Here is a 14835-nt window from a genome sequence, read left to right on the forward strand (position 1 = left end):
GTTCTTATGTTCATGTTTCTTCAAAACCCATGACCTCCACCATTTCAAAAGGACAAGGGCTGCAATTACATGGGAGCATTCCTGATGAAGGGCTTATGCCCGAAACATCAACTCTGCTGCTCCTCAATGCTGCCCGACCTGCTGTGCTTATCCAGCACCACACTTTTCGATACTATTCTCATAGACAGCAAACCAGAGGTTTAAAGTATTGAATCCCAATTTAAGAGTGAAATCAATTATTCCGTTTACAATATTTCGGATTCAATCCAATGCAAAGTTTTTTAAAACCTGGACTTTTTTTATGTGATCTCTTGCCTGGGCTTGCACTTCTGCAAATGTTTACTTCAAATTTCCCTTTAGAAGATGCTGTAGACTGGATTTCTTTCTCAGCCTCCACATCCTTGCTGGTTTCAACTCCATCTCATTATGCACTCTTCCCTGACATTCCATCCTCCTTTCCTCATTTAATCTTTCCTTCCATAAATCTAACAATCCAATCCCTAAACACTTGCTGTTCTCATTAAATCATAGTTAAGGCTTTCTCTGATCACTTGTTTAGATCATTCACCATGCTTATCTTGGGAATTAGTTTTGCTCAATTGGCTGGATTGTTGGTTTGCAGAGCAGTATGATGCCAACAGCATGGATTCAATTCCCACCACAGGTTTGATGTTACCATGAAGGACTCTCCTTCTCAAACACTTCCCTTGCCTGAAGTCTGGTGGCCCTCAGGTTAATTTCACCACCAGTCACTTCTCTCTCTCTCTCTCTCTCTCTCTCTCTCTCTCTCTCTCTCTCATGAGAGAGCAGCCCCATGGTCTGATAAGACTATGGTGATACAATACCACAATGTTTATCTCACTTCAAACTGCAATTCTACTACTTTCAGCATCTGCCTCAAGGACAACCCTCCCAATTCATTCACAATTAGAGCTTCAAAATTTCAACTGGTTAGCCTTTAAATCTCCATTCACAAAGACACTTCTGCAACTACAAATCCACTCAACCGTATCCTTGACCCCATCTTTAACTCAAATTGTTTAACAAAACCATTATTTTCTCTCTTCCCTGGCTGTTACCTCGTACTGCCTTATCACTGCCCTCTTAAATCTAAGGAATGCAAACTTACATGTATTACAGACAACGAGCTTAGTCATTCAACATCAGATCTGAATGAAGCAAAGTAAGAACCATTGAGCTCAACGGTCATCTGCTAAAACTATTTCAATATCAACCTAGAACGTGAAGCCTCTTTATCACAACTGCGAATCACTCTTAAACCCCTCTTCCTTATTCCTCAAATTCAAAAAACTCATGTTCTGCTCTGTAACCAGGATTATGACAGCTTATCACCTGTTCTATGGTGTTCCTTTCCCTAACTCATCAAGGCAAACCTCTTGTAAGGTTCTTTCATTCCCCAGCACTAAACTTGCAGGATTCTCATGTTTCTGTTCCAGGTCCCCCTCATTCTGTCTAGTAATATCATTTCAACTAAACTAACCACCCAACTTTCCTTTCTAGCTTCAGTTTTTGCTGGCACAATTAAAGACTCTCTCTTTTCAGGTACAGTGGTCCTCTCTATCAAAACTGCAGTCATCACCTCTTGCCTTAAAAAACCTTTAATCCTGTTACACTCTCACATTGAGGGATCAGTAAATTTTTGTTTAAAAGTTAATGAATTCTAGAAATCCTAAATGCTTGTTTACAAAACAAAACCACAAGATTACACAGATTTAAATAAAATAAACATTTCTGTTAACAAGGTAATACAATCTACATTATACACCCACACAACATAATAGTTATGAGTTAAATATAAAAAGTAAGCAAATTCTGGTCAAATACCCCATACACAGCACTTTAAAGTTTCAGAAAAGACCAAGAAAAATTCCATGGATTTGATAACAACCCACCCAAATATCCAAGTGCTGACAGTCATAAAACTCATTTTACATTTGGGCCTTCCTCCAGAGGGATTTCACTCTTCACTCCTGAAGACTCCAGTTCTTACTTCCCTCCAATGTCACTCTAACTTGGAATGCCTGAATACCTGCCTAGATGATGTGGGTTCAGCCTAGTCTTGTAGATGGCTTTCTGAGAGACATTCCCTGGCTAACCTCCGGCTGCACCTCAACTCTCCTCAGGCTCTTACAGCTCTACTTAAATATTCAGTCTGCAAGCAGTAACGATTGGAGATTCCTTCTCAACACTCTACCCATGGTCAATTCACTGTAGTTTTTATCCAGCCTTTCCAATTACCCTTGTCCTAGTTCCAGTTTCTTTTTAAGTTGGAGTTTCTTCTAATATCTTGACTGCTTTTGTCAGAAGTCCTGGATCCTTATCTTCCTCTCTTGAACTACTAGATAATGTTGCCAGTTGTTTTCTTCACCTAATTACTATTTCAGACCTATTCAACTGCCTTCCACTACGTTTGGAAGCATCTTTTCACTACACTGAAATACACCCAAGTCCTGTGGGCTCCCCTTTTCTTGGGGACTTCATACACTCAGATCATTATATTCTCTATAACTCTGATGGCTAAGCCCTTGGAATACTTAAAGGAATACAAACGGCCCAGAACAAAAGATGTACAGCTGGAAACGCTGCCGTGGACTGCGCATGCACCAAGACTTGAGGGCTAGCCAGGAACTGGTCGTCTTGGCCTTTACCCAAAGCCCCTGCATACATGTTTCATAGAAATCTTTACATTCTTAATAACTACTAGCTCATTTCTATCTTCTTCCTCTTCAAAACCCTTGAACAAGTTGTCATCTTTTGAACTCATGCTCATTTTATTTGTGCCCTATATGTTAGTGCCTTCAACAATTTCTACTCATACCACAATTATCACTGGGTCACTGGATATTATCAAGACCAAATTAGGCAGATCCTTGATCTGTAGGGTAGTCAAATGTTTTGGAAAGTAGACAGGAAATTGGGTTAAGACCACAAAATAGATCAGCTATGCTGAATGACACAGTAGGCACAAGGGACCAAATTGAACAATTTCTGCTTCTATTTATTATGTTCTTATGTTCACAATGGCTCTTGAGGTCACAAATGCAAGCCCCTCCCAAAATGCCACTGTCCTTTCACATGACCAATCTACTTACTTCTAGATATGCAGGGAAGAGTGACATTTTGATAGATTAGTCAGCTAGCTAGATGGGTACTTAATAGAATTTGTTTTTAAAAAGCACTACTTACATTGGATACTATTGTAATAAAAGCATGTGCTATTGGAAACGGAAGAGTTTCAGGCATTCCATATTCAAAACAATCTTTCATAAGTGATAGCCCATTTTTCCCACAAAAGAGGCAGACATAACGAAGCAAGTGCAAAGGTACTTCCACATCCTAAATAGATGACAAAAGAAAATATAAAGAGTTATGGCTGTGGTAACTACAAATAAATCATAAAAACAAAATAATTTACATAAGATATTCAAAATGAAATTGAATATTTAACCTTTCCCTGCCCACCTTTCCCACTGAATATTTTATATTGTTTTAATAAAAGTTTGGCTGGCATTACGATCAAAAAATAGAAATGTTATAAAAGGGTGCCAGAACTATTTCTTAACACCTTTACAATGATTAAAATTTTCCACTTAGCTTCTCTCTGGTTTTGTAGAAAGCCAGAATTAATACATATATTCTATTGGTATAAACACAGTAAGACTATACTTATCAACAGAGTTTGAATCATACAATAATTTTCTCTGGAATTTCAGGAGAGGTACAAATATTACAATTGAATCCTAATTAATGCATTATTAGCTGATTTTGCTTTCACAATGACCAAATTAAAACTGAGGTTCAGATCTGACAAAATATCTATTTGAAAATATCAACTTTTTAATTTTTTTCCCCCACAGGTGGTGTGAGACACATTGGTTGCCTATTTTCAGTTTGCACTTCAGATTTCCAGCAGTTGCAAATCTAATGAGATGTTACATTTACCATAAGAAAATACAAAAGCAAACAAGATATTAGACAATGCATTTACCTGACCTCACAGTGGACTACATTATTTGAATGCCCATTTTAAACATTATTAGCTGGTCCAGTGAGAAATATTTTACCATATTATGTATAAAATATAGGAATTTGAGGCGGCACTGGGATATATCTGGATTACATACTAGAGGAATCAGAAGATAAATGGGTAATTTGATTGATGGGTTCAGAATAAAGAAAACTGACAGAATATATAATTCTTCCACAGAAATGAGTGTTTGCAGTAGGACTTGAAAGAATGCGAATGGAGTGTCATAAAAGGCGAGGCGCCAAATCAATTAAGTAAACGCGATAGCATCGGGATCCAAATGGTTAAAAAAATGGCAGGAACATTGAACTAACAAATTAATTTTTGTTCCTTCAAATAATTACTACTTCTAAATTTAGTTTAGAAGAGAGAACTTTCAATCTATGTTTAATACGCAAGCGTACTTAATTACAGACGACTGCAAATTGCAGTTTCAACAGACAATCTGTGTTTTCTTTACAAAACTTTCTAAGATGCAGCATTAGATCCATTCTAAACATAATAACTCAAAATCAACCAACTCCGCCCCTTATACAGCTAGGAAATCCCTTTAAGAGTTATACTGGATTTGATGATTCCTAATATTATGTTTTTCTTGAAAAACATACTTAACTGTACCTCATCTTTACTTCTGGTAAACTAATTTCTCAACATGCTTTCCTTTCTGTCCGTTAAACAAAAGTTTAGACATGGTAGTTCATGGACACAAAAAGCTGAAATTTTAATCATGTCTACACAGCTTTTATATTTGGGTTGATGTCAAAGTTTAAGAATTTCAATCTGAAACATATTCTTATTTCCCAAAATGACTATTTATTCATCCTGTTCTAAAGTTTAATAAAACAAAATCATGTAAAGTTTTTTTTAAAATGTTACTTACATTCATATCACAAAACGCCCCTAATAAGTTGCTTTCATGAGCTGAAATGTCCTAATTTGAAGAAAAGTTAGCACAATTTAAAGAAAAACAATTCTTCAAAGTGAAGAAAGCACAATACATTCCATTGTCGAGACAAACTACATTACTGACTCAATCTATAGTAGATGATTTTAAAAACTGCATTGATAAATAAATAAAATTCTACAGTGTCAGCATTTCTTCAATGATAGCAATTTTATCTAAGTCAGGTGGCAATAGGTGAAAGTTAACAATGATATTTGAGCACTTAAGGCAGTCCAACTTATCAAAGTTAAATCAGTGTCTTGTTGCCTGCTCAGGTCCAACTGCATTATTGAAAAAGGAGAAAAAAGTTCTTCTGAATTGTGGGCAATACTTATTACTAATCAACTGCATTTATGCAGTGACTTTCACATAACAAAAACTAGCCCAAGGTTCCACAAATGAGTGTTAACAAACAGTATTTGACAGAGCCACAGAAGGGGTTATTAGGACCAATTATAAACAATTTGTAAAAATTAGGTAGGTTTTAATGGAGAAACGGTTTAAGGAGTGAATTCCAGAGTTCAGTATGGAATGAAATTTGAGGAGGCACAAGAAGCAGAATTGGTGGAGCACAGTTCTCAGGTGGTTGGATGGCTGGAGAAGATTACAGAAATTAGGCGCTGAGGCCATGACGGAAAAGGGGACAGAGGATTTGAAAGCAAATATGAGATTCTTAAAAGAGACAGGTGTTGCCAAAGGGAAGAGAGCCAATGATGGTCAAGAAGCACATAGATAATAGGTGAACACAAGTGAGCATATAGACAAAGTTCTGGATGAAATAAAGTGTGTTGGGTGTGTACAAAATGGGATGCTAGCAAGCAAAGTTCCCTCTACTGTGTGCACAGACATCTGCTCTGACATTCTGCATATGGCAATCAGCAGGGACGGACTTCCACCTCTGGAAGTCTCTGCACATACCTTGTAGACCCCTACAAATCAGAAGGAAAAATTAGAGGGAACGCTGCTGGCAGCAACTAGAGCACAGGAATAATGAATTAAATAACAGTAGTTACAATCAATTAATTACTTTTATAGTATAAAGTGCTTAGGGATGACTTAGAGTTTTTTGCTTTCCAGGTTTATTCACTCTATTGTAGCTGGATTTACTTATAAATTATTTATATTTGAAGATCCTTAATGAAAACATATTCTTGGAAACCTTAAATACATTCATAATAAATTCCAATCAAAATGTAAATGCTAGAAGGACACATATTTTTCACCCAGAACCATGAAGATGGTAGCGCAAAGTTTCATGTGCCAGGCAAATTTAAGTGGCATTTGCTTTGGTTAATTCACTTGAAGGCTCAAGATTTCCTTTCAATAGTACAGAGAACACTGGGCTTTAAAGGCAGTGACAAATCTATTTCCAAACAATAAATAATATATTATCCATAAGCTTACATGTGACAGCTTCCAATTTAGTGAGGTAAGCTACTAGCACTTTTGAAGAGCTCAGTAATAGCGTGGGTAACTGGATTTTAATATCTTAGTGCTTGTTGAAACTACATGGAGATCGATCAAGTCAAATTTTGCTGAGCAACACCGGCATACAAGTTAATTCGTGTATTAAATGAAAATTCCTCTAACCGGTACTTTAACCTACAAGTCTACAATAAATTTTGGAATGATTTTTTAAAAATTTGAACACAGGATGACAACACAATGCTCATAATCAAATCATGTTTAAAACAATTATCAAATCTGAATCACCCTCAACTGTTGGCATTTATAGTTTCCTTATTCATATTAGCTAGCAGTAAGCTGTTACTAAGAAAGAAACAAAAAGTTGATCTCAGAAATATATTCCTACAAATTGCTGTGCTGTTCTCTTCCCCACCCAAAAAATTAATTTGGTGTAGAAATGGCAACTTGAAGACAAAACCCCAATATATTAAACACAAGTTTTAGAACAACAAAAAGCTTTCAGTTATCGTGAAAACTAATTTCTATTTACTCTAACATTCACATCTATGAGTTAATATCATTATAACTCCTTCAAAAAATCCAAAAAACTGATAACACTCCAAAGTTAGCGAGGAAACAATAAATTTTGTAAACAAAAAAATCAAAACCACTTTCTGAATTGCCCAAACAACTTATCAGGCTTTTTTTTCCCCTTACATTGGATATTAATATATATATAAAATAATTTAACTACACAATTTTAAATATATGTTTTCTGTTCCTAACCAATCTTGGGTATGTTAAAATTACAAATGATAAATAATGCATTGTCATTTTCTTTCCTCAAAGCAACAGAAAATGTTCACAATCTAACAATTACTGGGTTACATGTATCAATTGATGCATCAAAAAAAAAACACATTATACCTCTATAGTGGCATGAGTGTTATGCTTGTAGGCAGTATATAAAGGGAACTGAATTTGAAATATCTTTGCCACACATAACAGCAACTTTTCTTTCTCCTCTGTACTCCATGTGCTAAATGGATCAGTGCTCCGTGCAGAAACCTCCTCAGTTCTCCCACATGTTCTATTATCTGCTTTTTTCTCCACAAAATCCTTTGATTTCCGACCAATATCTTCTTCATCATTATTACACTCGCCTTCCTGATTAGCCTGTTCATGGATTTTCTGATTCAGATCCTGCCACGATGAATCATTACTAGTGCAAATTTTACATAACTGGTCCTGGAGAGTCTGGACTTGGGCAGTCACCATATTGATAAGGGCATAAACCACCTGGTTGAAGATTTCCAGGTGCTTGTACTCCTTGAAGCAACAAAGACATTGCCTATAAGAAGGAAACATAGTATTAACAGTTTTACAGCAAACATAAAATTGGGCAAAAATATTAGGGGAAGTTACCCAAATGCTGATTTGGTTTACAAATCTGTGTACCTGCTTTAGGAAGTAAGGATTGAGAAGAATATAATTAGGATAGTATTAAAAAGCCAGCTCGCTTTGATCTGTAGGAGACATAGGTATATGTTTTTGGGAAAAACTTGAACAGCAGTTAATGTTCAGTACAGTAATAGCGATAAAAAGCCAAGAACTGTATCTGAAGTTAGAACATTGCTACATCAGGTGACGAGACCACTTGGTGTAACTCATACATAGACCAGAATGCCAAGATGAAATAACAGTGAAAAGAGGTAAGACAATAAATACAATGTTACAAGCCAAAAGTTTATTCACAACAGATGCACTCTTATTGCAAAACATGTGACAGAGGAAATAGCATTCCAAACAATCACACTTCTTACTTAATTTCTTAAGTAACAGAGACTAAAACGAACACTAGCACTAATCAACAATATAGCAATTCAAACATTCCATATGAAGCAATCCCTGCCATTAGATGTTCAAATCTGCCAGCACAGCAAGTTAGGAGAGTCTGTGACAATTGCTTGGATTTCCTAGTGAGTGTTAGTCATATTCTGTTAACAAAATGCAAACACACCAGCATATTCAAGAACAACCCAGCAGAGATTTCTCTAACAGAAAAATTGAATCACTTCTCATGAAGGATCTCATATAATTTTTGTTTACACAAGAGTTCAGCATCAAATCAATTGGTACCAAAGTTTTATTAATGCCATAATACCACACTTAAAACAGTTTGGACCCCCATCAATAAAAAGTGGTCTCAACAACTTAGCATCAATATGCACTCAGCAACAATAAATTTCTTACCCTTGTTGTATATTCCCATCTCGTTCTAAACAACATTATGAGATAGCTGTACCAGGTTACAAATATACTGGGCAAATCAGAATATTGCATTCAGTTAAAAATATCTTATGCAACAAAAGTGGACTATTGTATCATGCACAGATTTAGAGGAGTTGACAAACTGCAGCATGGAACTCTTACTTTATTCTGGCAGATGGAATGTATTGCATGAGGCAAAGACAACAAAAAACTACAAAATCATAGCCCAGTTGGGCACATACACTTTTTTTTAAAAAGTGTTAAAGCGTGAAACAGGGGTATGGTAATCTAACAAGGGGACAAAATTCCCTCAATGATTGGAGTTAAAAGGAAAATGATCCCTTGGTTTGGCATGATAGAGGGAAGTTTCTTTTCTATTTACAAATCTGAATTTGATTCACATGTGAGATTTCCTTCTTACCTTTACAAACAGGATTGAGACCAGTGGGCAATCAAATACACAGGTTTCCCCATTGTGACACCTTGTGGCTAACCTTGCAACTAAATACAGATTCAAGGAATAAAATAGCACCAGTATTTATTAACTATTTGAAAGACACTACATCAGTAGTTCAAGCTTTAGCTAAAAAGAATGAATAAAATAGTGAGTGAAAACTCAAATCACAACACCATATATGGGATTTGTAGACATTGCAGTAGAACATAAATGTAAAACTGCCTAAGTGGTCGGCATGGACAGGTTGGACCGAAAGGTCTGATTCAATGCTGTACATCTCTATGACTCTAAGTGCAGTAGTTTTAAAGATTTTCAGTATTTTTAAACAGAATACTGCAACACACCAATTTATTTTAAGATAGAATATCAATAATATGAAAAAGTGCCTATTTTGGATGTTGCAATTGAAATGCAGAAAAACCACTAACATATTTTAAAACAAAAATCCAAAGCTTAAGAGGCAAAAGCTAAATACTTTCATCAGACTATCAACACACTCGAGAGATTCCGTTCAAATCCCATCAAATTCACAGCAAAAGGCGCAATTTCAGGTATTTTCTTTAAGTGTAAAGCATACCCTCCCCACTTTACCATCAGGGGAGAAGATGTAATCCTGGTTCAATGAAGAGTTCAGGAGGGGTTGCCAGGAGCAGCACCAAGCATACCTAAAAACGAGATGTCAAGCTGGTAAAACCACAAAACAGGACAACTTGTTTGCCAAACAGTAGAAGAATAAGTTATAGGCAAACTGAAGTCTGATCCACAACCAACAAACCAGATTTATAGAATATAGAAAAGTACAGCACAGAACGGGCCCTTTGGCCCACGATGTTGTACCGAGGATTAATCCTAATGTAAAATAAAAATAATCTTACCTACGCACCCCTCAATTCACTGCTGAGTATATGCATGTCCAGCGGGTGCTTAAATGTCCCGAATGACTCTGCTTCCACCACCACCGCTGGCAACACATTCCATGCATTCACAACTCTCTGCATAAAGAACCTACCTCTGACATCTCCTCAATACCTTCCTCCTAATATCTTCAAACTGTGACCTCTCATCCCAGACAGTCCTGTCCTGGGGAAATGTCTCTAGCTATTGACTCTATCTATGCCTCTCATTACCTTATATACCTCGATCAGGTCACCTCTCTTCCTCCTCCTCTCCAAAGAGAAAAGGTCCAAGCTTAGTCAACCTCTCTTCATACGGCAAGCCCTCCAGTCCAGGCAGCATCCTGGTAAACCTTCTTTGCACCCTCTCCAAAGCCTCTCTATCTTTCCTATAGTAGGGTGATCAGAACTGAACACAATATTCTAAGTGTGGTCTCACCAGGGACTTGTAGAGCTGTAGCAAAACCTCACGGCTCAAACTTGATCTCCAAAACACCATATGCTTTCTTAACAACCCTATCCACTTGAGTGGCAATTTTGAGGGATCTATGTACTTGAACACCAAGATCCCTCTGTTCCCCCACACTGCCAAGAATCCTGTCTTTAATCTTACATTCAGTATTCAAGTTTGATCTTCCAAACTGCATCACTTTGCATTTATCCAGGTTGAACTCCATCTGCCATTTCTCATCCCAGCTCTGCATCCTGTCTATGTCACGCTGCAGCCTGCAATAGCCCTCAATACCATCAACGGCACCTCCAACCTTTGTGTCTGCAAATTTACTAACCGACCCCTCAATTTCCTCATCATAGTCATTTATAAAAACTACAAACAGCAGAAGCCCAAGAACACAGCCCTGTGGGACACCACTCAACAGTGACCTCCAAGCAGAATACTTTCCATCCACAACCACTCTGCTTTCTGTCAGCCAATCAATTCTGAATCCAGATAGCCAAATTTCCCTGTATCCCATAACTCCTGACTTTATGAATGAGCCTACCATGGGGAACCCTATCAAATGCCTTGCTGAAGCCCATATACACCACATTTACTGCTTGACCTTTGTCAACCTATCTTGTCACCTCCTCGAAGAACTCAATAAGACTAGTTAGCCACAACCTGCCCCTCAAAGCCATGCTGACGCACACAATGCTTTCCCAAATAGTCATAAATCCTAACCCTCAGAATTCTTTCCAAAACCTTGCAGATCACAGACGAAAGACAGACTGGTCTGTAATTGCCAGGGATTTCCCTATTACTTTTCTTGAAAAGAGGAACAACATTCGCCTCCTTCCAATCCTCTGGTATGACTCTCGTAAAGAGAGTGAGGAAGCAAAGATCTTCACCAGCGGCTTAGTAACCTCCTTTCTCGCTTCCTGGAGTGATCTCGGATAAATCTGGTCTGGCCCTGGGGACTTATCAATCTTAAATTTCTAATCAATTTCATCAATCTTGATCTTTTCAAGCCCATATCCCGGCTCCTCAAAGTTCTCATTCACATTTCCTTAGTGAAAACTGAGGCAAAAAACTAATTTAGGGCTTCCCTTATCTGCTCAGACTCCATGAACAAGCTCTCTATGCTATCTTTGATCGGCCCTACCTTCTCCCTGATCATTCTCTTATTCTTCATGTATGAGTAAAATGCCTTTGAGTCCGCCCTAATCCTTCCTGCCATGCCTTCCTCATGCCTTGCCTCAGTCCATTTCTGAGCTCCTTTCTAGCAAGCCTGTAATCCTCTAAAGCTTTGCAAGATCCTTGCTTCCTCCACCTTACATAAGCTGCTTTCTTCCTTTTGACGAGAAGCTCCTCTGATCTCATCATCCAAGCCTCCTTAATCTTACCCCTTCTTACCTGTCTCAGAGGAAAAAAATTCATGCATCACTTGCAACAACTGCTCCTTAAACAGTCTCCACATGTCTGCTTGCCCCTTCTGTGGAACAATTGTTCAGAGTCCGTACTTCCTAACTCCAGTCCGATAGCATCATAATTTCCTTTTCCGCAATTAAATATCTTCCCTCTAACTGTTCCTTTCCCTCTCCAACACTATGGTAAATGTGAGGCAGTTGTGGTCACTGTCACCAAAGTGTTCTCCCACCACGAGATTTGTACTGGCTCATTGCCGAGCACCAAATCCAAAATGGCCCCTTCCCTCGTCGGCCTGTCGATATACTGAGTAAGAAAACCCTTTGAACACACCTAACAAAAACAGCGCCATCCAAACTAAGGAGGTTCCAGTCAATATTGGGAAAGTTGAAGTCACTCATAACAACCCTGCTACATCTGCATTGTTCCAAAATCTGTTGGCTTAATGGTTCTTTAGTCTCCCTACTGCTATTAGGGGGTCTGTAGAAAACCCCCAATGAGGTTGCTGTTCCCTTGCTGTTCCTCACTTCCACCCACTGACTCAATAGGCAAACCTTCCTCAACAACTTTCATTTCTGTAGCTGTGATGCACTCTCTGATTAGCAATGCTATACCCCCCTCCTCTTTTTTCCACCCTCCCTGTTCTTTTTAAACGTCCTAAACCCTGGAACACCTAGCAACCATTCCTGCCCCTGTGAGACCCACGTCTCCATTACGGCCACAACATCATAGGGCATGGATCAATACTTGGGCTAAGTTCATCACTGCAATTTAATCTCTGCAGTTCTGACAAATCTAGCAGCCAATGGCGGTGGACAATTAAACAATTCATTGGAGAAGGTGGTTCCACAAGTATGTTGATCATTAATGATGGGGGAATCCAAAACAGTGAAAAAGCCAATGCTGAAACATGTGCAACAATCATCGGCCAGAAATTCAAGTGTATGATCCATCTCTCTTTCCATCAGAGGTCCATGCATCTCAGATGCCAGTATTCAGTCAATTCAAGTGACTCCACATGATACTAAAAACAGGCAAAAGGTATTGGATACTGCAAAGGCTATAGACCCTGACAATACTTCAGTAGTGTACTGAAGACTAGTGACCAGATTTTGCCACATCCCTAGCCAAGCTATTCCAGTATGTTCACATACTGGCATCTACCCAGTAAAATGTGGAAAATTACCAAGGTATGTCCCTTTCACAAAAAAAAAGCAACAAAAATCCATCCTGGCAAATTGCCACCCCATCAGTCTATTCACTAACATCAGCAAAGTGATGGAATGGGTCATCAGCAGTGTTAGCTCATTTTCAGGTCTGCCAAGGCTATACAGTTCTGAACTCATTATAGCTTTCGGTGAAACATGGACAAAAGAGCTGAATTCCAGTGTTTAATATTAAAGCGTTTGGCATCAAGGGGCCCCTAGCAAAACTGGAGTCAATGGGAGTCAGGTGAAAACCTCTATGCAAGTTGAAGTCACACCCATCACAAAGGAAGATGGATAGTGGTTAGTGAAGAACAATCATCTCAGGTCCTGGGCAGCTCTGACAGAATTCCTCAGGGAAATGCTCTAGTAGTGCCTAGGCCAAAACAGCTTCAGCTGCTTCATCAATGACTTCCCCTCCCTTCTAAAAAGGTCAGGAGTGGCAAGGTGCACTTGATGATTGCACAATGTTCATTCACCATTCATGTCAACTCAGATGCTGAAGTGGTACATGCCCAAAATGTAACAAGACCTGGACAATATCCAGGCTTAGGTTAACATTTAACATGCCACACAAGAGCTATGCAATGACCATCTGAAATGAAAGAATCTAACTTCACTTGACGTTCAATAGGATTACCTTTTTTGAATACCCCACTATCTACATTCTGGAGTTTGTCATCTGGCAAAAACTCAATTGTCGAGCCACATAAATACTGTGGCTACAAGAGCAGGTTAGAGGCTAGGATTAAGAACTAATTTCCCAACTCTCCAAAGCCTGTATACAAGTCACAAGTCCCAGAGGATGAAGTATTCTCCACTTGCCCAGATGTGCATCTCCAACAAATACTCAATAAGCTTCATATCATTTAGGAGTTGCTGGAGTTCACATTTACAAACATTCAATCCTTGCATCACTGATACTCATTTGCAGCAGTGTCTACAACATGCACTACAGAAATTCAGCAACACTCCTTGGACAGCACTTTCCAAAGCCTACAACCAGCAACTTTGGAACACCACCAGTTCCCAACCAAGCCTCTGACTTGGAGCAATATCAGTATTCCTTTACTGCAAACTGGTTCAAAATTCTAGAACTCCCTCACAATACCAGGTGGGCTGCAGTGATTTAAGAAGGCAGCTCACTACCATATTCTCAAGGGTAACTAGTCATGGGTAACAAAATACTGGCGAGGTAGCAAAGTCCAGCGCCCTGAATTAAAATATACTTGTTCTACAATTTAAGATAGATGAACTTGTGGTACAAATAGTGATAAATGGTTTCGATTTAATCATCCACACAGAAACACGGTGACAAAGGTGACCAAAGTTGGGGAATAAGTAGTGCAGGGGACACACATTTTTAGAGAAAGGCAGCAAGGCAATATTGAAGAAATCACCCTGACAACAAAAGGATGGTGGTGAACATAAGAACTAGGAGCTGAAGTAGACAATCCAGTTCCTGGAGTCTATATTTCATTCAATACGACTATGGCTAACCTCATCTGTCTCAACTCCACTTTCCTGCCCGCTCTCAACAGCTCTTTAACACATTACTAATTTTTTAAAAAATCTATTTCCTCAATTTTATTCAATGCCCTGGCATCCACAATGCTCTGGTGTAGTGAATTCCACAGATTCATTACCCTGTTTGAGAAGCAATTCCTCCTTCTCTCCATTTTAAATCCGCTACCCTTCATCCTAAAGCCATGACATCTCATTCTACATGAGAGAACAACCCTTTCTA

The 14835-nt window shown here is 38.4% G+C and overlaps 1 protein-coding gene across 4 annotated transcripts in view; it reads right to left on the reverse strand.

The window, feature by feature from the left end:
* Window positions 1-14835, reverse strand: part of usp34 (ubiquitin specific peptidase 34) — a 367536-nt gene that overhangs the window by 296191 nt on the left and 56510 nt on the right. For 3 of the 4 annotated variants that reach the window (XM_072581002.1, XM_072581003.1, XM_072581001.1), the window contains exons 3-5: window positions 7326-7749; window positions 4929-4979; window positions 3208-3357 (exon numbers count right to left, since the gene is read on the reverse strand). The exons of the other annotated variant lie outside the window; for it this stretch is intronic. In XM_072581002.1, coding sequence (XP_072437103.1) covers window positions 3208-3357; window positions 4929-4979; window positions 7326-7749 — 625 coding nt within the window. The remainder of the gene's footprint in view (window positions 1-3207; window positions 3358-4928; window positions 4980-7325; window positions 7750-14835) is intronic. 4 annotated transcript variants of the gene reach the window in all.

Source organism: Chiloscyllium punctatum, chromosome 11 (assembly GCF_047496795.1).
Source record: "Chiloscyllium punctatum isolate Juve2018m chromosome 11, sChiPun1.3, whole genome shotgun sequence".
Lineage (NCBI taxonomy): Eukaryota > Metazoa > Chordata > Chondrichthyes > Orectolobiformes > Hemiscylliidae > Chiloscyllium > Chiloscyllium punctatum.